The 20,828-nt window shown below is 50.9% G+C and overlaps 2 protein-coding genes across 2 annotated transcripts; one reads left to right on the top strand and one right to left on the bottom strand.

The window, feature by feature from the left end:
- The first annotated feature begins 39 nt into the window (after positions 1-39).
- On the top strand, positions 40-5,881 carry LOC138841637 (exportin-2-like). Its single transcript, XM_070042406.1, has 4 exons — positions 40-394; positions 2,723-2,869; positions 3,385-3,616; positions 5,280-5,881. Exons 2-4 carry the CDS (start codon positions 2,724-2,726, stop codon positions 5,367-5,369), a joined length of 468 nt encoding a protein of 155 aa, XP_069898507.1. The 5' UTR covers positions 40-394; position 2,723; the 3' UTR covers positions 5,370-5,881.
- Positions 5,882-10,162: 4,281 nt separating this feature from the next.
- Positions 10,163-17,965, bottom strand: LOC138841635 (double-stranded RNA-binding protein Staufen homolog 1-like). Its single transcript, XM_070042405.1, has 8 exons — positions 17,723-17,965; positions 16,954-17,097; positions 13,964-14,110; positions 13,290-13,365; positions 12,867-13,186; positions 12,331-12,453; positions 11,678-11,763; positions 10,163-11,433 (listed from the first exon to the last, which is right to left on the bottom strand). Exons 1-8 carry the CDS (start codon positions 17,906-17,908, stop codon positions 11,418-11,420), a joined length of 1,098 nt encoding a protein of 365 aa, XP_069898506.1. The 5' UTR covers positions 17,909-17,965; the 3' UTR covers positions 10,163-11,417.
- Positions 17,966-20,828: the final 2,863 nt, after the last annotated feature.

Genomic DNA, 20,828 nt, shown 5'->3' with positions numbered 1-20,828 from the left:
ACATGAACACAAAAAGCCAGAAGTGGTGCTGTGGCTCAAGTGGTAGAATGCTTGCTTGAGCAGAAGAAACTCAGTGACAGTGCCCAGGCTGAGTTCAAACCCCAGGACTGGCAAAAGAAGAAGAAGAAAGGCATAATAATAGCGATACAATTCAGCTCAGTATAAAGGTCTACAATATGAGGGCAAATTCTGTGTGCTTGTTTTCTCAGAAGGCGGCAGGTATGACGCCAGAGCTGGTCAGTGGGCTTCGGTGGGAACAGTAGTTCTCGGTGAGGTCAATTCATTCTCTTGACATTCTGCATCTTTCAACAGGTTTCTTAGTCTTCATTAATTTGTATTGCATAAGATACGGGGCACTAGCCTTACAAGAAATATTTGATGGTATACAACCAAAGTAAGTTTGTTTTTTGTTTTTGTTTTTAAAAGCAAAGGTATTTTAAAATACTTTTAAATTGTTGCATTTTATTTTTAAAAGGAAGACCTTTTGTTTGTTGGTTTTAAAGTAGACCAGTGGTCTTACAGGTGATTTCATGGTTCTATCTTGAGGGGCGTATATGTATAGTTTGGGGACTGTTTTTAGGTGTGAGTTGTAAAAGCAAGATCCTGTGATCATGATCGTTTTCCCAGCTCCCAAAGTTAGCCCACTCTCTACCTTCCCTCCACAGCCAGTGTGCACTGTGGCATGGCAGGCAGTCCATTGTGTTCTCCGTGAGCCTGCCTTGATAGGCCAGCAGAAAGTGTCTCTCCAACTGAGATACTTGGGGACCAGTAAAGCTTTGCTTTTGATTTACCCAAATGTATGCACAACGGCCATGTGGTACCATCTCCCGTTAGCAGGGGAGGGTAGGACACCTCCTAGGGAAAAATTCTTTAGGGAAAGATAAAGCGCTATTTTTGAATAATGTCCCCAAACATTCCAGATTAGCTAAAGTAAGAATTAACCGGGAGGGGGAGGGGGGACTGGGAAGGTGGCTCAGTGGTAGAGCGCTTGCCTTGCATGCATGACGCCCTGGGTTCGATTCCTCAGTACCACATAAGCAGGGGGGGAAAATGCCGGAAGTGGCGCTGTGGCTCAAGTGGTAGAGTGCTTACCTTGAGCTGAAGAGCTGAGGAACAGCGCCCAGGCCCAGAGTTCAGGCCCCATGACCAACAAATTAAAAAAAAAAAAAAAAAAAAGAATTAACCAGAAAATACCAGATTGTAGAGTTCTTAGACGTAGAGAAGACTCACAGCCCCTGCCAGTGGGGTCTAAATTGGCACCATTTCTTTTTTTTGGGGGGGGGGGTCCAGTCGTGGGGCCTGAACTGTGGGCCTGGGCGCTGTCCCTCAGCTCTTCAGCTCAAGGCTAGCGCTCTACCACTTGAGCCACAGCGCCAATTCCGGCTTTTTTTTTCTGCTTATGTGGTGCTGAGGAATCGAACCCAGGGCCTCATGCATGCAAGGCAAGTGCTCTACCACTGAGCTACCTTCCCAGCCCTAAATTGGCACCATTTCTAAAGAGCAAAATTCTGGCCAGAAGAGGAAAATAGATGTGGCTTGGATGTACTTTCTACATTTCCCAGGATTTATTGAAAGATAAAAGCTTAAGGATTTTATATCATGTATAACTGTAAAAATTTTACAGGATCTTTGCAGCTACAGGGATGGGATAAGGTTTTTTTTTCTCCTATTTTCTGGTACTGAGTTTTGAATCAGGGCCTTGTACTTGACAGGTAGGTACCCTACCATTTGAATGCCATGCTTCTACCATTTCTGAATAATTTTATCTCCAAATAATTAAAGAAGCAGTTGCATTAATGCACTTGCTTACTACTTGCAGGTATGTATGTGAAGATGGATGGGAAGTTTATAATCGAGAAATACTTGTGTGTATTCCTGGATGGTGGGATAATAGGGGTTTTGTTTAATGAAGTAAAGAATAAGTTGATTTGAATGGAAAAGGAAAGAAGCATTGAATTTTTTTCATCGTTTTTTTAAAAACCGTAGAACCCTGGCCCATATGCATATGTGCACACGTGTGTACATGTGTGTATGCATGTACACGTGTGCATACATATGCACAAAGCAGCTATGCAGTCTACTGAATCAAGACTGGCATGGTGGCTCATGACTATAATCCCATCTACTCTAGATACAGAGATGAAAGATGATGGTTTGAGGCTAGTCCAGGCAAAAAAATGAGTAGTACCCCTTCAACAACAGGCTGGGCATGGTAGAGGTTGTAGGCACGGACAACCTTGACCAAATCACAAGATGCTACCTAAAAAATAAGGAGCAAAAAAAGTGGTACGGTTCCTGCCTAGCAAACATAAGGCCTGAATTCAAACGCTAGTGCTACCAAAAGAAGAAAGATTCTCCTGAAGCAAACATTTCCAGTAACCTGAGGTGTGGGTAAGACAATGATGACAGAGGTTTATGAAGAACCTTTTTGTTTTGTCATCTCAGGTCTCTTCCCCTGGCCTGAAAAAACAGCCTTTTTTGGGGGGTGGGGGAAGGGGCGTTGGTCATGGGGCTTGAACTCTGGGCCTGGGCGCTGTTCCTGAGCTCTATCAGCTCGAGGATAGCACTATACCAGATGAGCCACAGCGCCACTTCCAAGAAACAGCCTTTTATATAATAATACATTCCATTCAGGAGTCACTTGACTATAAATACCTATTACTTAATAGATAATATCTACTTAATCTGTTTAATATTAATTGAATTCATCTTGTTTTAATAGAATGTTTGGAATGGTTTTGGAAAAAATCATTATTCCTGAAATTCAGAAAGTGTCTGGAAATGTGGAGAAAAAGATCTGTGCAGTTGGCATAACCAAATTACTCACCGAGTGTCCCCCGATGATGGACACGGAGTACACCAAGCTGTGGTAGGTGCTCCGCTCCTTCCCTGCAGCTGCAGGGGGCGGGGCATGGCGCTCTGCTCTCAGCCTCACCCCCAGAGGCAGCTTCTGCTTCTGGGCCTAGAAAGAGAATCGTGTTTTCCAGTTCTTACGGGGGAGGGCTGACTCAGAGCACCGACTGTTGGAGGACAGTCTTCGCCAAGATCACTCCAGCTGAACGGTGTGTATCGAGGACCTGGGAGCCAGGAGATACGCACATCCTCGCTCCGAGTTTCTCCTTTCTCTCTTGGCTCCACGCAGACGCCCGCTCCATGCATGATGGCTCCATGCATGATCCCTTTGCGGGAGGCCCCTTCCTCAGGGCTCTGCTGCAGGCATCGCTGGAGTCAGGAGCTGGGTGTTCTCTGGGCAGGCAGAAGCTCCAGTGGCCATCTCCAGTCCCGGTCCCTTCTGCTCTGGAAGTAGTGTGGTTTTGAGAAATTCCTGGGGTTTTTTTTTTTTTGTTTTTTTTTTTTTTAATCTCTCGCTTTCTTCCAATCCAGGACTCCTTTATTACAGTCTCTCATCGGCCTTTTTGAGTTACCTGAGGATGACAGCATTCCCGATGAAGAGCACTTCATTGACATAGAGGACACGCCCGGGTACCAGACGGCCTTCTCACAGCTGGCGTTTGCTGGGAAGAAAGAGCACGACCCTGTAGGCCAGATGGTGAACAACCCCAAAATTCACCTGGCACAGTCACTGCACAAGTTGTCCACGGCCTGTCCAGGAAGGGTGAGTGCTCGGCTATCATGCTCCGTCTGCCGATGGTAGACTGGGGAGCGGGCAGCGGGACGTTGTTCACCAACGTTCTGATCGTCACTCTGGCATGCTGCATCCCGCCGACTTCACAGAAAGCTGGGTTTTTTTGTTTGGGTCTGGTCGTGGGGCCTGAACTCTGGGCCTGGGCGCTGTCCCTCAGCTCAAGGCTAGCGCTCTACCACTTGAGCCACAGCACCCCTTCTGGCTTTTTTTTTTCTTCTGCTTATGTGGTGCTGAGGAATCGAATCCAGGGCCTCAAGCATGCAAGGCAAGCGCTCTACCACTGAGCCACCTTCCCAGCCCTACAGAAAGCTGGTTTTAAGGTTGAGCTTTTTTTCCCCCTCATATTTTGTACTAGAAGTAACATTTTACCTGACTCACTTGAAGAGTGAACAAATTACATTGAGCCCAGAACCTTCTTTTTGTATTTTAATTGCTTGTACAAAGGGTTTTCAATTCACAGCCAGTCCTTCTATTTATTAGCTGTTAAAATTTATCTTTTTTTTTGGCCAGTCCTGGGGCTTGAACTCAGGACCTGGACACGGTCCCTGAGTTGCTTCTGCTCGGGGCTAGCGCTCTACTACTTGAACCATAGCACCACTTCCAGCTTTTTCTACTTATGTGGTGCTGAGGATTGAGCCCAGGGCTTCATGCGTGCTGGGCAAGTGCTCTGCCACTAAGCCACATGCCCCACCCCAAAATTTGTTAGTGTCAAACTGCTAATCTTTTTGTTTCCACGTGCATGCAGCCAGCAAGCCGGGTCCACCACACTGCACTTTTGGGGCGCGGCACACCCACACACTTGTGCAGACAGACTTGCTTTATGCCCACACCAGCTCAGACTGTAGTTCTCTTAGTGCTCCCCCTTGAAAATGTTTTTTCCTGAGCTGGTCTCAAACTACAGTCCCCCGTGTCCACTTCCTAAGTAGCTAGGATCACAGGCTTGAGCCACTGCACCTCACTTAAGACTGGTTTTTTGGGGGGGCCTGTCATGGTGCTTCAATTCCGTCTGGGCGCTTTCCCTCAGCTCTTCAGCTCAAGGTGAGCACTCTACCGCTTGAGCTACAGTACCATCTCTGGTTTTCTGGTGGTTTATTGGGGATAGGAGTCTCACAGACTTCCCTGCCCAGGCTGGCTTTGAACTGTGATCCTCAGATCTCAGCCTCATGAGTAGCTAGGATGACAGGCGTGAGCCACTGGTGTCCAGCTCCTTTTTTTTTTGGTCAGTCATGAGGCTTGAACTCAGCCTGGGCGCTGTCCCTGAGCTCTTTTGCTTAAGGCTAGTGCTCTACCAGTTTGAGCTGCTGAGCCATTTCCGGTTTCCTGGTAGTTAATTGGAGGTGAGTCTCCCAAGTCCTGTCTGGACTAGTTTGAATCACAGTCCTCAGATCTCAGCCTCCTGAGGAGCTAGGATGACAGGCGTGAGCCACCGGTGCCCTAGACTATCCGTTCTTGAAGGTGTGAAAGCAGCTGAGTTAACTTGATACTGTGTTTGACCGGGATGAGGGACAGCTTGCCTCTCACGACCCTGTTACTCCGGGGCAGCTGGGGGGGGGGGGGGCGCAGGGAATGGTGATGAGGACCTAAGCACCTGGGCAGGGGGAACACCACACCTGTGGGCCTCTACTCCCTGCAGGTTCCCTCTATGGTGAGCACCAGCCTGAACGCGGAAGCGCTGCAGTATCTACAAGGCTACCTCCAGGCGGCCAGTGTGACGCTGCTGTGACACTTCCGAGACACCACGTAATGCTGCGGTGACCACTTACCACTCTCCACTGAGCGCAGGCCTGAGCTCAGCTGCACTGAAACGTTTTTCCATTGGACATGGCACGGATTCCCTCTTGTAAGGATATTGAATGCTGCTTTGATAAGCTGAGCCTTGAGCGAATGAGGTGGTGGTGTGGTCATCGCGTAAGCAGGGACTTGGCAGTGTGGAGGGACACATAGTAGCGGTGCAGTGTGGGCCATCTGTTTTGAGTTGAGCATTTGCACGGTTTGGATAATTTTACATTCTTGACGGACACTGACTGTGGAGACTAATTTCTGTTACTAAATCCTTTTGTTTGAAGCTGTTGCTGGTTTGTATTTTTGTCCTTTGTATGTTTTGTCTGTTTCTTTAAGTTTTTATTGGAAATGTGAGAAAGTTTAAAAAAAAAAAAAAAAGTGTATCTTGCCAAGCAGTGCACATTTCATAGTGAACGTCTGTAATTAGCAATAAAGCAAAGCCTAAAATATGTATCTAAGAACATCTAAGGACAGGTTTTTGGTGCTCTGATACTTTTATAAAAATGAAGAATTTCTTTCAATCTATTTCGCCCTCTGGACTCATAAAAATCCAAATTTCTAAATCACTTAAAACTCAAGATTAATCTGGTTTTTTTGTTTTTTTTTCCTCCAAAGGGGATGCAGAAGTTAATATGGATTGGGCTTATTTTCTAGAACTTTGTAGCCATTCCTGGGTAACAGGATGGTAGCAGGGGGGAGGGCGCCACCCTGTAATGGTGGCTGAGTCCTAGGATCCCTCCTCCTGCAGGGCTGAGGCTGGCAGCACCCTTCTTCCCTGGGTGGGGCCTGGAGAGTTCTGTCAGAGCCATTTCATGACTTTGCCAGCAAATGCTATTAGTTTTGACCAACACATTACTATTCTGCCTTACGTGGTCCTTGGTGGAAGGGCAGTTAGCACATGATGTTTCGGCAGGTTCGACATTGGCTTGCTGGGGCTGCTGGTGAGCAGTTGAGCGGCTTGGGCTGGTTAAGTAGATGCCAAGCAAGCGTGTCTGTTAAGAGACTGGCCTAGAATTCTCCATCCTCCTGCTTCAGCCTCCTGAGTGTTGGGATTATAGCCAGAAACCACTATACCTTGGCAAATACATCTTTAGTTTTTTGTTTTTGGGGTTTTTTTTTTTTTTTTTTTTTTTTTTGGCCAATCCTGGAGCTTCAACTCTGCAGCAGATGACGTCTGTCCACATTACTCTTGTAAGATGTGGGTGCTAGTCACCTACAAGGTACATGTAAGAATAAAGTGAGATCATGCATGCAGATTACTTAGAACAGAGAACCTGTAAGAATAAGCACTAAAAAATGAGAGCTGCTTTGGAATTTAATGTATTTTTCTTTGAAAATATGGGAAGTAAACAAAACACCTAAATTAAAAATTCATTTATAATCCTGGCGAATTTTAAACACTGGTTCACTGGGCGTCTATGGCTCATGCCTGTAATCCTAGCTATTCAGGAAGCTGATATCTGAGGATGAGAGTTCAAAGCCAGCTTGCGTAGGGAAGATCATCAGACTTAAATCCTATAGTAAAACCACCAGGAAACCAAAAGTGGCACTGTGGCTCAAGTAGTAGAGCACTAGCCTTGAGCTGAAGAGCTGAGGAACAGTGCCCAGGCCCAGAGTTCAAGCCCCACAATTGACCCAAAAAAACCCAAAACACTTTGGTTCATTAATTTTCCCCCCTCTAAAAGTTGGGCACATTTTTGCTATACAGTTTTGTTTTTTGCTCTTAAGCTTTTAAGCTTTTGAACATTAACATTTACTCAGTAAACAAAACTATGCTTTATTACTTGGTGTATCAGACAAATTATAACCTATATGATATGCTTTCTATAATATACCAAATACCTATACAGAGTACCAATGAACCCAGGAAAATGGTTGTGCTGCTTTGTTAATTAAAGACCTTAATATATGTCTTATGAAAGGAATATTGCCAGTGGCTCACACCTGTAATCGTAGCTACTCAGAAGGCAGATAGCGGAGGATCATGGTTCAAAGCCAGATCAGAAAAGAGTCCATGAGACTTACCTCAGTTAACCACCAAAAAGCTGGAAGTAGCGCTGTGGTTCAGGTGGTAAGAGTACCAGCCCTAAGCAAAAAAAGCTCAGGGACAGCACCCAGGCCCTGAATTCAAGCCCCAGTACCAGCAGTTATGCACACACACACACATGCGCGCACGTACATACACATATACACAACTGAATTTGCAGTCAAGTACCAGCAGTTCATGCCTGTAATACTAGCTAGGGAGATCTGACAAGGTTCAAAGCTTACCCAGAGAAGACAAATCTTTTGAGACTGTTACCGCCAGTTAGCCAGTAAAAAAGCCAGAAATGGAGCTGTGGCTCACGTGCCAAAATGCCAAGCTTTCTAGATTGCAAGACTCGGAGTGAGTTCAAGATCCCTTCCTTAGCATCACGCACACGCATACACACAACCTACACATGAATACTTTCTAAAGGCTGTGTTCAGATAGCTTACTAGTTTCTGTAGCTGCCAGTCCAGCAGTGATTAACTGCCTAGGAATTTGGGACATTTCAAGTATGTTATTCTGGCCTTAAGACCTTAAAACAGATGGAGGTGTTAGCAGCCTCCTTACACTCTAGACGGAGGTGACAGTGCAGCACACACCCTGCTCCCCGGCACAGTGAGCAGAGGGGAAACCTGGAATCAGCGGTCTCAAATCTCATGTAGTCCATTCCACTTCCATAGCCCGCAGCCATGGGTGGAAGTTCTCAGATGGAGCGGTAAGTGTAGGGTTGGCAATAAGATGAGCAGAGGTGAGCCTGGAGAATCATCGCCTGCTGGCTGCGGTGTGGGTGGCCTGAGCGCCTCATCAGTGAGCCAGGATGGTGCGCGAAATGCCGGCTGCCACTGCTGGGAGCCAGGGCCCCCTGGAAAAGTGACTGAACTCAGGAGGATGAGGTGAACTCAAGGTATCTGGATGTTGAAAGTCAAGCCAATGATCATTGGGCAGAAATGCAGAAATTTATGAACTGCATATAGATCTAGGATAGTCAAAGCCTTGAAAAAGGCCTATTCAGATTTCCTAGCATACCTACAAAGCTACAGTGAACTAACAGGATGGCCGGCCACAAGGCAAAAGGAACAACGAGCAGCTGGAGTTGAGCCCTGGTGTGCACACTGTTGACAGGACCGAGCTTCAGCAATGATGCTGGGCAAGCTGTCCAGGTGTACAGCAATAGGCCGTTCCCTAATTACAATGATTAGAAGACCTGAAGACAACACACACTCAACTCAGAAGAAACAGTGCAGCTGCTTTACTACATCTGGTTAGCAGGAGTTTCCTGGGTAAAGACAGGTAGTTTTGAGATGCCATAAAAATTGTGCTTCCAAAAAAAAAAAAAATGAGCTTCTATGTATGGTGTAACTCAAACAATTAACAGTTACTTCCAAGAAGCTGAAGCAGCCTGTGGGAGGCCCGGCGAAGGGAAGGCAGGTGCATGGCGGGGGATGGTCACTGAGAAATACATAGGATGGGGTGCACAGAAGAAACAGGATTGCTGCTGGATGTTAGTTTGGAACTCTTTGTAAAACTTGGAAGACAGAAGTAGAGGGCTGAGGCTGTCACATGGGGAGAGCCTATCAAGCCTGGATAAGGCTCTGGGTTCTCTCGCTGCCCCCCACTCCCCACTCCAACACCCATAGAAACATTAAAAGCAACTCCAAACGGAGGAAATAATAATAGGCAAAGCTGGAGCTGTGACGGCTCTAGCATGGAACCAATGCTAATGGACAACAGAGGCTCACGGCTGGCAGTGTGGACAGTGGAGTTGCCAAGGGAAGCATGGCACACCCACTAAGGGAGCCAGAGGAGCTCCAGAGTTAAGTGTCATTTCCTCCCCACCCCCGCCCCAGTCTGATGTCTGTCGTGGTGACCTGGATGAGGAACTGGGACAGGGAAGGAGGCAGCAGTACTTGCCTCCAGCAGGCTGAGAGCAGAGGGCTCAGGAGCGCCTGAGGCTGGCTGTTCACGCCCTGAATTGTAAAGTTTCAAGGACAGAGGCCAGGTACACACAAGGCAAGAACGCACACGCAATCCCGGCAAAACTGAAGCTGTGCAACCACTGCAAAAGTTCTTAAAAGGTAAAGAAGGGCTCATTTGTAATGTCTGAGTCTGCAGATACTAAGGAAAACGACACGAGCAGATTGCGAAGGCAGCGGCCTCACGTGCTTGGTGCAGGCTGCACGGGTGCGTCCGGCTGCCGCTCCACCTCAAACCTGCAGCATCCTCCTAGATGGGAATCAGTGGCCCCTGTTCTTTTCTTTTTTCTTCCAGTACTGGGATTTGAACTCAGAGCCTTCTGCTTGCTAAGCAGGTGCTCTTAACACAGCCATGCCCACTGTTTTAAGGCATAAAATGCCAGCCAAGTACTACTAGTGGCTCAGGCCTGCAATCCCAGCTACTTAAGCTGAAATCCAGAGGATCCAGGTTTGAAGTCAAAGACTCATCTATCTCCAGCAAAAAGCCACACTGGAAATGTGGCTCAGGCAGAGCACTAGCCTGACAAGCCAGCTAAACGAGAAGCCCAAGCGCTCAAACCCCAGCATCCTTCTCGCTAAACAACATTCGCAAATCTCCCCCTTTCCATGCTCAGCCTTTTTCCTGACCCGCAGCACTTGGGTCATGCTACTTCATGGTCAGGTGAGGACGCAGGCGCCTCCCGCCCCTCGCCCTCAGCCCCTTCTTTAATTACTGCTCACAGGCCCGAAAGCTTCATTAGTAGCTGTTTATTGATCAATGGTTTGATATAAAGTTATTTAAGATCCTCAGATAATTGCCCAGACGGAATCACAAGCATTACAAATTTTTTCCTTTAAAAAAGGGAGGGCTGGGTTGGAAGGGATCAACCTAGCAGTAGTGGCATTTGAAAATAAATTAACAAAATTTTTTTTTAGTATTACCATTTGTGGATGACAAACATTTAAGTGTTCCTTACATTCCATGGGGAGAGAAAGTTCCAGCATAAACTGAGCAGAAGTAGTACTTAACTAGCAAGGCTACTGTACCTTGCAGGGGGGCCTGCACACGCGCACGCACGCACGCACGCACGCACACACACACACACACACACACGCACAGCTACTGCCTTCCCTTGGCAGAGCTGAGGCTGCAGCGCAGGAAGGCTTTCTCAAGAGCCACACGGAGACACAACTTTGCTAATCATCTTTAAAACAAAGATTCATGTGTAAGTCCTGCATTAACAAAATCAAATAGAAAAGGAGCAAGTGATCATGAGTTCAGAATTCCTATGCTGTCCAATTCATGCACCAGTCGGGGACTCCACAGACCCCAAGGCCCGGGACTGACGGCGCCCACCACCGTGGGCAGCGCCCACTCGCACCACTGAGCTGGTCCTGGGTTAGTCTGGTAAACGTGTGTCACACTGGCTACGATCTCTGCCGGTTAGATTATGGTCACGTCAGCCTCAGACAAGGTTCTAAAGTGTGCTATAGAACTAGATACAATTGAGAAACTCAAATGAAAGTTTATATAGTGTCTTATCAATCAAAAAGGAAATAAGGAAACCAAGAATACGAATCACTGTTGGGAGAGAGAGCAGTGGGGAGGTGTGGTGGGCGGGGCCGGCGGGCCAGAGTCCCCCAGAGTTAGGCCACACCAAGCAGGAAGCATTTGATTTTCTCTGGTACTTTCGGCTGCAGGAGTAAGGCCTCTCTGTCCAGGATTGTCCCAAATGTCTGAGTGAGCCACTGAAGGCCACACTCTGTTTCTTCACACAGCAACCAACCAACACAACCAACAAAAAGCGAGAACGGAGGCTCTGGGCCCAGGTGGCGGGGAGGGGCGGGCGGGCGGGCGGGCGGGGCTCCCCGGCCTCTACCTCCGTCTCAGTCTTCATGGCTGCTCCCGCTCTCCTCACCACTGCGGAGATCAGAGTCCATATTTTCAAAGCAGGTTCGGTCTTCTCAGTGTCTATTTGGGCTTGTGTGGCTCGTGGCCAGCAAAGGTTCAGCACCTCCCACACCTTGAAGGAAGAAAAAAATCAACAATGACCTGCAGTGAAGGAGGGGCCACAGTCACTCAGCCCACTGCCACCCGGGTGGTCGGCGGTGACGGGAAGCGGGGGGGGGGGGGGGGGGGACACGGACGCGCTGTCAGGGCGCACCAGGGGAACAGGGCATCAGGCGTCAGGGCGGGGTGTCACTGTGTACCTTTGGGACCATTCAGATTTGAGCTACTGAGAGCAGGGGTGAGGGCCCGCCACTCACACTGACAGCGGCCCGTTGCCCGTCCTCTGCGCCTCGGGGCTCTGCTGGTCCAGCTCGGACAGCAACTTCAGGATGTTCAGCGCAGCCTAGGGGAGGCGGAGGTGGAGAGACCGGTGACCACGGGCCCGGCCGCGGGTACGCGGCAGTGTCTGCCTGCAGATACAATTCTTTCCTTTTCTTTAGTCCTAGGGCTTGAACTCAGGGCCTGCACAGCACACGGTCCTTGAGCTTTTTGCTCAGGTTAACGCACTACTTGAGCCACAGCTCCATTCCAGCCTTTTCTGAATAGTTTACCGAACCCAGCTTAGAAACTCACATTTAAAGCACTGCCTGCAGTCGCCATGTGGCATCCCTTACGGATTTTGGCATCTATTTCTTTAGAGAACTGTTCACCTTTGTAACAGACCACAGATTTTCTACCCTGCTTTCAAGCCAAAGCCTCTCGCGCTCTTGGGCTGTGAGCTGGCTTCCATTCGGGGGCTCTGCCATGGGGCGGGGCCCCTCCACAGTGAGGCCAGCGTGGGAAGGGAGGGGCCGGGTAGAGCTGAAAATCCACCTGACCCACAGGGACTTCTCGGAGCCCCCTCTCCTGTCACTCATGAGCTCTACGGGACACCCCGTCCCTCTGGCGAGCTCCCGGCCGCGCCGCGTACCATGTCGTGGCAGGACTCCACGTCCTTGCCGATGCCGTGGCTGATCAGGGGCGGCTGGGACGAACAGTTGATTAGAGACACAAATTCATTCTTGTTGTTTTTGGGGAAGTCTTTGTATTCAACCTAAAAGGGGAAAAAGAGAATTGAGGCCTGGATGGAAGCTGCAGGGGACAGAGGAGGGGGGGACAGAAGAGGAAGGGGAGGAAGGGGAGGAAGGGGAGAGAGGGGAGAGGAGGGAGAGGAGGGAGAGGAGGGCAGCGAGGGCGGGCGAAGGCCCCGCAGGGACCCTGTCCTCAGTGGCCGGCAGCTGTGTTTTCAGGCTTGGTTGGAATTTGCAAACATCGCTACCAGAACACAAGGCTTTTCCGCATCCAGGCTGTGGTCCTTGCGGTGGCCCAGCCCTGCCCCACCCAGCCCTGGAGGGAGATCCTGTGCGGGTCTGCTGTCTTGCAGGCTGCGGGTGAGCACTGTCCCGGGAGCCCCAGCCCTGTGGAGACCCTGGTCTACAAAGCAGGGCCCCTGCCCGGTCGCCTTACCTGGAGTCCCTGGACTGTGCAGAGGAAGTCCAGCTGCTCAGAGGGTCTTGTGAGAGGTCCGTGGGGTGCGTGGCCTGAAGAGACGTTATTCTTTAAAATGGTCTCGGCTGTGGGCGAGGTGCCCCCGTACAACAACTCTCGGGCTATCATGGCAGTTACCGTGGCCTTGGCAGGGTTCGGGGCTGCCCTGGGGTAATCTTTGGTATGATGTCCTTGGCTGACTCCAACAGCCTGGGCCACCTCGGGCACCATGGGGAGAATGCCGGCGGGCAGCTGCTGATGGCTGGGGTAAGGCATCCTGAACTCGTCCTCGCGGTGGCCTGGGCAGAGAGCAGCGTCACCTGCCCGGCCCGGCCCTGCCCTGCCCGGCGCCGCCCCAGTTCCCACGGCAGCCCCAGGCACTGGCCGACCCAACACACTTACTAGTCCCGTTCGCCTCCCCGGACCCAGGTTCAAAAAAGGTTACTTTTCGTCCATCCCCTGGTTTCTTTACTGGTGTCTTGAGAAAGAGAAAAGGCCGTGATTACAAATCGTGCTGACATCCTCATCCCACTGCCTAAAACCAGACCCTGGACCCTGCCCTCCACCGACTCAGCTGAGCTCGTAAGGGCTAAGCCAGCGTCTGCTGGGGGCGGGGGGGGGGCACCTCTAGGGGCAGGACAGGGAGGCCCCGCAGCCAGCGAAGGGGGCGTCCCTCCTGCGGGGTGGCAGTTGGGCCCTGGGAGCAGCCCACGCTAAGCAGGCGTCGCGGACTCCGTCCCGCCGGGACAGCCCCTCGGCCTCCCACCCATACCGCACCGCAAGGTGCACACTGCGTGCGGGATTTGCGACCTGGCGTTCGTGTCGCATGGGGGAGGAATCAAGTGCCCGCGATAACTACGAGTAACAGCGTGATCCTGTCCAGGACACGGTGCCTGCGGGCTGTGTCACAGTGACACCCGTTCACACCTCAAGCCCAGAGACCACCAAAATGGAGAGGCGCAGACACACTCCAGCAAGGCCCAGGCTCTTAAGGGAAGGAGGGTGGAGCCTGGCCTGGGGCCTGTGCCATCCGGAGGGGCGCTGTCCCGCAAGATCACAGCGGAGCCCAGTGTCACCTTCTCCTCCGACTTGAGCGCTGGCTTGGTGGGCTGGGACTGCGGGACCTTGAACCCCAGGATCTCCAGCATGTTCTCTGCTGCGTTCCGTTTGGCCACCTTCTTGTTGGTACCCGCGCCCTCTGCGGTGTGGTTGCCCACCTTCACCTGCGGGAGCAGCAACAGACCGAGCTCACACCTCCACCGGTGCTGGCAGAAGAACCAGGGGCCTCGGGTGTGTGTGTGTGTGTGTGTGTGTGTGTTAGACGCACCTCAGACACACCCGCCCGGCCAAGCAGAGGAAACCACACAACCCTCAAGATATTGGGGAGCTCCTGCTAAACACAGCCATCAAATACCTAAGCCTGCCAGGCACCGGGGGCTCACGCCTGTCATCCTAGCTACTCAGGAGGAGGCCGAGATCTGAGGATCCCAGTTCAAAGCCACCTGGGGCAAGAAAGTTTGTGAGACTCTTATCTCCAATGAACCACCAGAAAACCGGAAGTGGTGCTATGGCTCAAGTGGTAGAGCACTCACCTTGAACTGAAGAGCTGAGGGACAGCGCCCAGACCCAAAATTCAAGACCCTCCACCGACCAAAAAAAAAGAAAACCCAAGCTTATACAATGATTTTAACACAGATATAATACTCAGTCCAGCACTCCTGAGCTGCCCTGTCCACCGACTGTACCAGTACGACAGAGCTGCCACTCATCTCGTCCCCACTGGAGTCACAGATGCCACTTTCCAAACTTGAAACTGGCTGTGGTGGGCTGGTACAATGACTGGCAGTTTTAAGGCCAGCTGACGCAGAGACTGGAGGGTTATGGCTCCAAGCCATCCCAGACAAAGAACCCCCTCTCAACGAAAGAGCTGGCATGAATGTAATCCCGGCATTGGAGGATGAACAAGGCCAAGAAAACTAATCCTACCTGAGAAACAACGAACTGAAAGGAAAAGGGATGGGGTGTGGTGTGGCTCAAGTGGCGAGCAAGCTAGACCGTAAGTCTGAACACCAGCACCTCCAAAAAAGAGGTGGGCAGGGTGGGAATAACTGAACCACAGCCACTGGTTAGCTTGTGAACAGGAGGAAGTGAGGAATGCAGATTAAGCTTCAAACTTTGCGACGCCCAGAGCCGTGTAATTGGTATAAAACACAGACACTTCTGCCCAGCTTCAAAAATCACTTTCCAACTTGGCAGAGAAAGCAAGTCAGTGTTTCAGTGTTTCGAAGGGGCAGACTGCTCCCCCAGCTCCATGTCCTGTACTTAGTGACCGTCAGCAGGCTGGGGCGGGCATCTGTGCTCGCAGCGTCTGCCGGGGCCTGGCTCGAAGGCAGACACACACACAGGAGCTGTCCAGCCGCGAGCCGTGGAGGTGGAACTAACACGCATGTGTCTACATGTTGCCTCAAGCCGTGCCACCTCCCTAAGGGCCAGTTTGTCCAGCACACTCGGCTACCCCTTCTAAGCTGGTCCCGACCACAAGCACTGGGGCTGCCAAAGCAGAAAGGGAAGCCTGGCTGGGCCCCAGGCAGGTCTGTGAACAGCCAAGAGCGGAGTCTCGGCAAAGGGCGACTTGCTCCCGAGAAGGCTGCTCGCTCCCTGCAGGGGAGTTCTGAACAGCAGCGCCTCTCCTCGGCTGAGGTTCGCTCCAGGAAAAACCTGAACCCACAGGGCCAAGGCCTCAGTCTCTGTAAAGCAGATTGAATGTCAGTCCACCCTGCACTCCGGACCGCCACACGCGAGGACCTGCTGGACAGCACACCCCACAGGCGTGAGATGGGGCGGGAGGCTCAACATTTCACATGCAACTCAGAAGGATGTGCAATTTAAAACCAACTATTTACTTCTAGAATTTTCCAAAGGGGCTGGGAAGGTGGCTCAGTGGTAGAGCGCTTGCCTTGCATGCATGAGGCCCTGAGTTCAATTCCTCAGCACCACATAAGCAGAAGAAAAAAAAGCCGGAAGTGGCACTGTGGCTCAAGTGGTAGAGCGCCAGCCTTGAGCTGAAGAGCTGAGGGACAGCGCCCAGGCCCAGAGTTCAGGCCCCACACTGGACACCCCCGCCCCCCCCGCAAAAAAAAGTTTACACATAGAATTTTCCAAAGGTAATTGTAGGTAAATGAAATCCAGAGAGCAAAACTTCAGGGGGAGGGGGGGAAGAGGGCTACTGAATTCTGTTTTTTTTGTATTGTTTTGTTTTGAAGTCATGGGGCCTGAACTCTGGGTCTGGTGCTGCCTCTGAGCTCTTCAGCTCAAGGTGAGCACTCTACCACTTGAGCCACGGCACCACTTCTGGTTTTCTGGTGGTTCATTGGAGATAAGAGTCTCATGGACTTTCCTGCCTGGGCTGGCTTCGAACTGCAATCCTCTGACCTCAGCTCCTGAGTAGCTAGGATGACAGGCGTGAGCCACCAGCGCAAGGCTTGAATTCTGTTTTTCACAAGAAAAAAGTTTAAAGAAAAATGTTTGGATGTGAGGGCAATCTGGCTGCACATCTGTCACCCACTGGTCACCAGGGCCGATTCGGCTGATGTCCCTTCCTTCCTGACGCTCCATGTGCATCAGTCCCCAAGCTGTGTGCTCGGAAAGGATGGCCACCCCTGACAGAGAGAGAAGGACTAGTCTTGTCCAGGGTGCACAAGTCGCTGCGCTCCCTGCCAGATCCTCCAAGCAAGCTCTCAAGGCAAGTTTTTCTTTGACAATTCTGGGGTTAGAGCTCAGGGCCCCACACCTGCCAGGCAGACGCTTATGCCGCTGAGCCACACCTCCAGCCCTGGACTAGAGCCAGGTCCTCCCAATCTCAGCCTCCTGAGTAGCTAGGATTACTGGCACGAGCCACTTGTACCAAATCCAAACGTCTACGTGGAATTAACACCTGATAAACTAAGCGTCCTAGGAACCGGAAGGCATCGGGAACGAGATGGGAAATTTGCCTTCTGAAAAGAACAGAATCATCGTCCCCTCAGTCGACACGGTGGACAGGCTGCCCACCACGGGACCGACCCACCTGCATCACGAACTCCCTGCGGCGTGGGAGGCCCCGCTCCATGAGCAGAACGTACTCCGGCTCCCTCTCCTTCTTGGCCTGCTGGATCTGGGCCAGCCTGCTGATGGGGTTCATCCCCTGGCTGCATTCCGGGCTGGGCTGTGACTGAGGAGCAATAATGTGCCGCGTTACTCACGGAAAGGAACTGCAGACGTGCCGTGGCTCAGAGTTAACCAGACCTTTTTTTTCCCCTCTCCTGCTGGACCTGGGCTGTCTCTGAGCTTTCTTGGTCAAGGCTAGCACTCTCTGACTTGAACCACAGCTCTACTTTTGTTTTTTTTGGTGTTAGCTGGAGATCAGAGTCTCAAGGACTCTCCTGCCCCGGCTGGCTTTGAACTGTGATCCTCAGATCTTAGCTTCCTGAGTAGCTGGGATGACAGGCGTGAGCCATGGGCACCCAGCTAAGCAGATCTAAAAAAAAAACTCTAAAAATTAAAAGATGCCTCATGGATTTTCTATGGTGATCCCAAGGTAGCTCTAAATCTTAGCAAGCCAACATTGACGCGTATTGCTTTTGGACATGTGTCAACATTAAATTCAAGGTGGCTGAAGCCTGGGCAGGGAGCCTGTGGAAGGGTAGGCTGGCTGTGCCCAATGGGCTCCCAGCTTTCTGAGCAACTTAAAACCCAGAAACCACTGAAGAGGCCTGTGGCAGCCCCGATGGAGATGGAGGGCGGCCGTAGCCTGCAGTCTTCTGTCCTCTGGGCCCCTCCCACTCCCCCGACCTCACCTTGCCCGGGGCTTTGGCTTTCTTTTTGATTCTGGGTTTCACTCTCTCCACTGCAGGCAGCGGCGGCAGCTTCTTGAGCTCCTCCAGCACCGCTCTGGCCGCATTCTTCTTGGCGATCTTCTTGCTCTTGCCCTCACCTTCCCCTACAAACTCCCCAACCGAAACCCTGGTGACAAAGCTCTTCATGTGGGGTGGGCCACTCTCCCGGGCCACCTGTAGCAGAGGGAAAGACTGAGTGAAAGCGTGACAGACACTTGTTAGAAGCGGCAGGACACACTGGTTGGCACGCTCACATCACAGGAAGCCTGGTCTTGGGGCATCGGGGGAAGCCCGGTGTGGGAGGCACACACATAGGGACGAAAGCAGGCGAGTGAGTACTCGGGAACCTCTGCTGCCTTCCTTCGGCTTTTTAAACTGCTCTACGTGGGCTCTGGCATCTGGTGGTCCAGACAGGCAGGTATGGACAGGGAGGCCCAGGCACCCAGCTCCTGTTCACCCACTCAGCACAGGGGAGTAACTGCAGCGCGCTTTAGGCTGTCAGCTGTGAAGCTTTGCCAGACTAAGCTTATAAAACAGGAATGGCTATGCAGCTGTGAAAAAGTAAATGTTCTCTAAGTCTGGAGCAAATGTAGAGTGAATTTCAGCAGCTCAGTTGGCCACAAGTGTGTAAGAAAAAAAAAGGCTTACAAATGGATTCAAATGCACTATCTCTCTCTCTCTCTCTCTCTCTCTCTCTCTCTCTCTCTCTCCCTCTCTCTCTCTCTCTCTCTCTCACACACACACACACACACACACTTCTATGCTTATGCAAAAAAAAAAAAAAAAAAAAAGCTGGGCACCAGTGGGAGCAAGTGTAATTCCAGATACTCAGGAGGCTGAGATCTGAGGATCACAGTTCAAAGCTAGCCTGGTTTGGAAAGTCCATGAGACATTAAACCACTCAGAAAACTGGAAATGGTGCTGTGGCTCAAGTGGTAGAGCACTTATCTTGAGCTGAAGAGCTGAGGGACAGCGCCTAGGCCCAGAGTTCAAGTCCCATGATCGGCAAAAAAAAAAAAAAAAACCTCGGTAGGGAAACCGTGGAAACCAATGAAGTGAGCCGCCCACAGTAGACAGGAGTGCCAGCAGACCCTGAGAAGCAGAGCACAAGCCAGTCTTTAGCCGTGTGGATGCCACTCAAGTCTTTTACATGTTAAAAAAATAAATAAATAAAGAGGGCCAAGCCCTGGTGGTTCACGACTATAATCCTAGCTACTCAGGAGATATGAGGATCATGGTGTGAAGCTAGTCCAGGAAGAAAACCCCATGAGACTCGTATTTTTTTTTTTGTTTGTTTTTGTTTTTGTTTTTTTTTGGATCCGGTCGTGGGGCCTGAACTCTGAGCCTGGGCGCTGTCCCTCAGCTCTTCAGCTCAAAGCTAGCGCTCTACCACTTAAGCCACACAGCACCACTTCCGGCTTTTTTCTTTTTGCGTATGTGGTGCTGAGGAATCGAACCCAGGGCCTTAGGCATGCAAGGCAAGCGTTCCGCCACTGAGCCACCTTCCCAGCCCGAGACTCGTATTTTTATCAAAAAGCTGGAAGTGGCTCAAATGGCAGAGCTCTGGCAATGAGCAAGAAAGCTGAGCCGGGGCAAGGCCCCGAGTTCTGATTGTAATCAGGAAGCAACACTCAATGCTAAAAGGCAGCACCCAACATGCCAGGCGCCAGTGCTCACACTTGTAACCCCAGGTACTCAAGAGGCTGAGATCTGAGGATCATGACTCAAAGCCAGCCAGGGCAGGAAAAAAAAAAAAGCCTGACAGGGTGGCGTAGCACGAGTGCTAGAACACTAGCCTTGAGCAGAAAAGCTCAGGGTCAGCGCACAGGCCCTGAATTCAAGCCCTAGGACCAGGAATAAAAAAGAAAAGACAGTACAGCACCACAACATAAGATGAATAAAGGAAAACTCGCTGGACAGTGCAAGGACAGTGTGGAACGCAGAAGATTGTCCTTGTAACCACTCTCCTCATGACAAACGAGGCAAACCAGACACACGAATCAGTGGGAGCACAGCCCCCATGGCGCCGCAGGTGTCTGATGAATTATGATGGGGAAGAAAGACCTGGTCCAGCTGGACCCGGTGGCTCATGCCTGTCATCCTAGGTACTCAGGAGGCTGAGATCTGAGGATCACAGTTCAAAGCCAGCCCAAGCAAGAAAGTCCATGAGACTCTTTATCTCCAATAAACCACTAGAAAACCAGAAGTGGAGCTGTGGCTCAAGTGGTAGAGCTGAGGGACAGAACCCAGACCCCGAGTTCAAGTCCCACAACTGACAAAAAAAAACTCTAGGAGAGTATACTTGTGTGGAATACCAATTTACAAGCACAAGGTCACCAGTGCCAGCAGAGCGACATCATGTGGTACTCTGAGGACATAGCTCCCTTTGTGTCCCTGCCAAAGAATAAGCCACCAGAATCTTTAATTTTTAAAAAAAAAAAAGTCCCATCTTGGGCTGGGAAGGTGGCTCAGTGGTAGAGCGCTTGCCTTGCATGCATGACGCCCTGGGTTTGATTCCTCAGCACCACATATGCAAAAAGAAAAAAGCCGGAAGTGGTGCTGTGGCTCAAGTGGTAGAGTGCTAGCCTTGAGCTGAAGAGCTGAGGGACAGCGCCCAGGCCCAGAGTTCAGGCCCCACGACCGGACCCCCCCCCAAAAAAAAATGCTTCTGTAAAGCCAGCCACTGGTGACTCACACCTATAATCCTAGCTACTCAGGAGGCTGAGATCTGAGGACACAGTTCAAAGCCAACCCAGGCAGGAAAGCCTGTGAGACTCTTATCTCTAATTAAGCACCACAAATAAAAAGCCCAAAGTGGAGCTGTGGTTCAAGAGGTAGAGCACTAGCCTTGAGTAAAAAAAGCACAAGGACAGTATCCAGGTCCTGAGCTCAAGCTCAGGCATGGTGCGCACGCTCGCGTGCGCACACACACACACACACACACACACACACACACACACACACACACACACACACACACACACACACACACACACACACACACACACACACACACACACACACACACACAGCTGGTATCAGTAGTACACATCTGTAATCCTACCTA

Source organism: Dipodomys merriami, unplaced genomic scaffold (assembly GCF_024711535.1).
Source record: "Dipodomys merriami isolate MVZ:Mamm:240054 unplaced genomic scaffold, mDipMer1.0.p SCAF_3247, whole genome shotgun sequence".
NCBI lineage: Eukaryota > Metazoa > Chordata > Mammalia > Rodentia > Heteromyidae > Dipodomys > Dipodomys merriami.
Note: the sequence above shows the minus strand (reverse complement) of the source record. Positions and strands in the feature narration are given on the sequence as shown.

Bases quoted from the DNA above. Each gene is read 5' to 3' on its own strand.
- LOC138841637 (XM_070042406.1), top strand. From the start codon at position 2,724: ATGTTTGGAATGGTTTTGGAAAAAATCATTATTCCTGAAATTCAGAAA. The intron at 2,870-3,384 runs GTAGGTGCTCCG...CTTCCAATCCAG, and splicing joins ACGGAGTACACCAAGCTGTG to GACTCCTTTATTACAGTCTC. The intron at 3,617-5,279 runs GTGAGTGCTCGG...TACTCCCTGCAG, and splicing joins CCACGGCCTGTCCAGGAAGG to GTTCCCTCTATGGTGAGCAC.
- LOC138841635 (XM_070042405.1), bottom strand. From the start codon at position 17,908: ATGAAGAGCTTTGTCACCAGGGTTTCGGTTGGGGAGTTTGTAGGGGAA. The intron at 17,098-17,722 runs GTGAGGTCGGGG...ATTGCTCCTCAG, and splicing joins AAGCCAAAGCCCCGGGCAAG to TCACAGCCCAGCCCGGAATG. The intron at 13,187-13,289 runs GTAAGTGTGTTG...CTCTCTGCCCAG, and splicing joins CGGGGAGGCGAACGGGACTA to GCCACCGCGAGGACGAGTTC.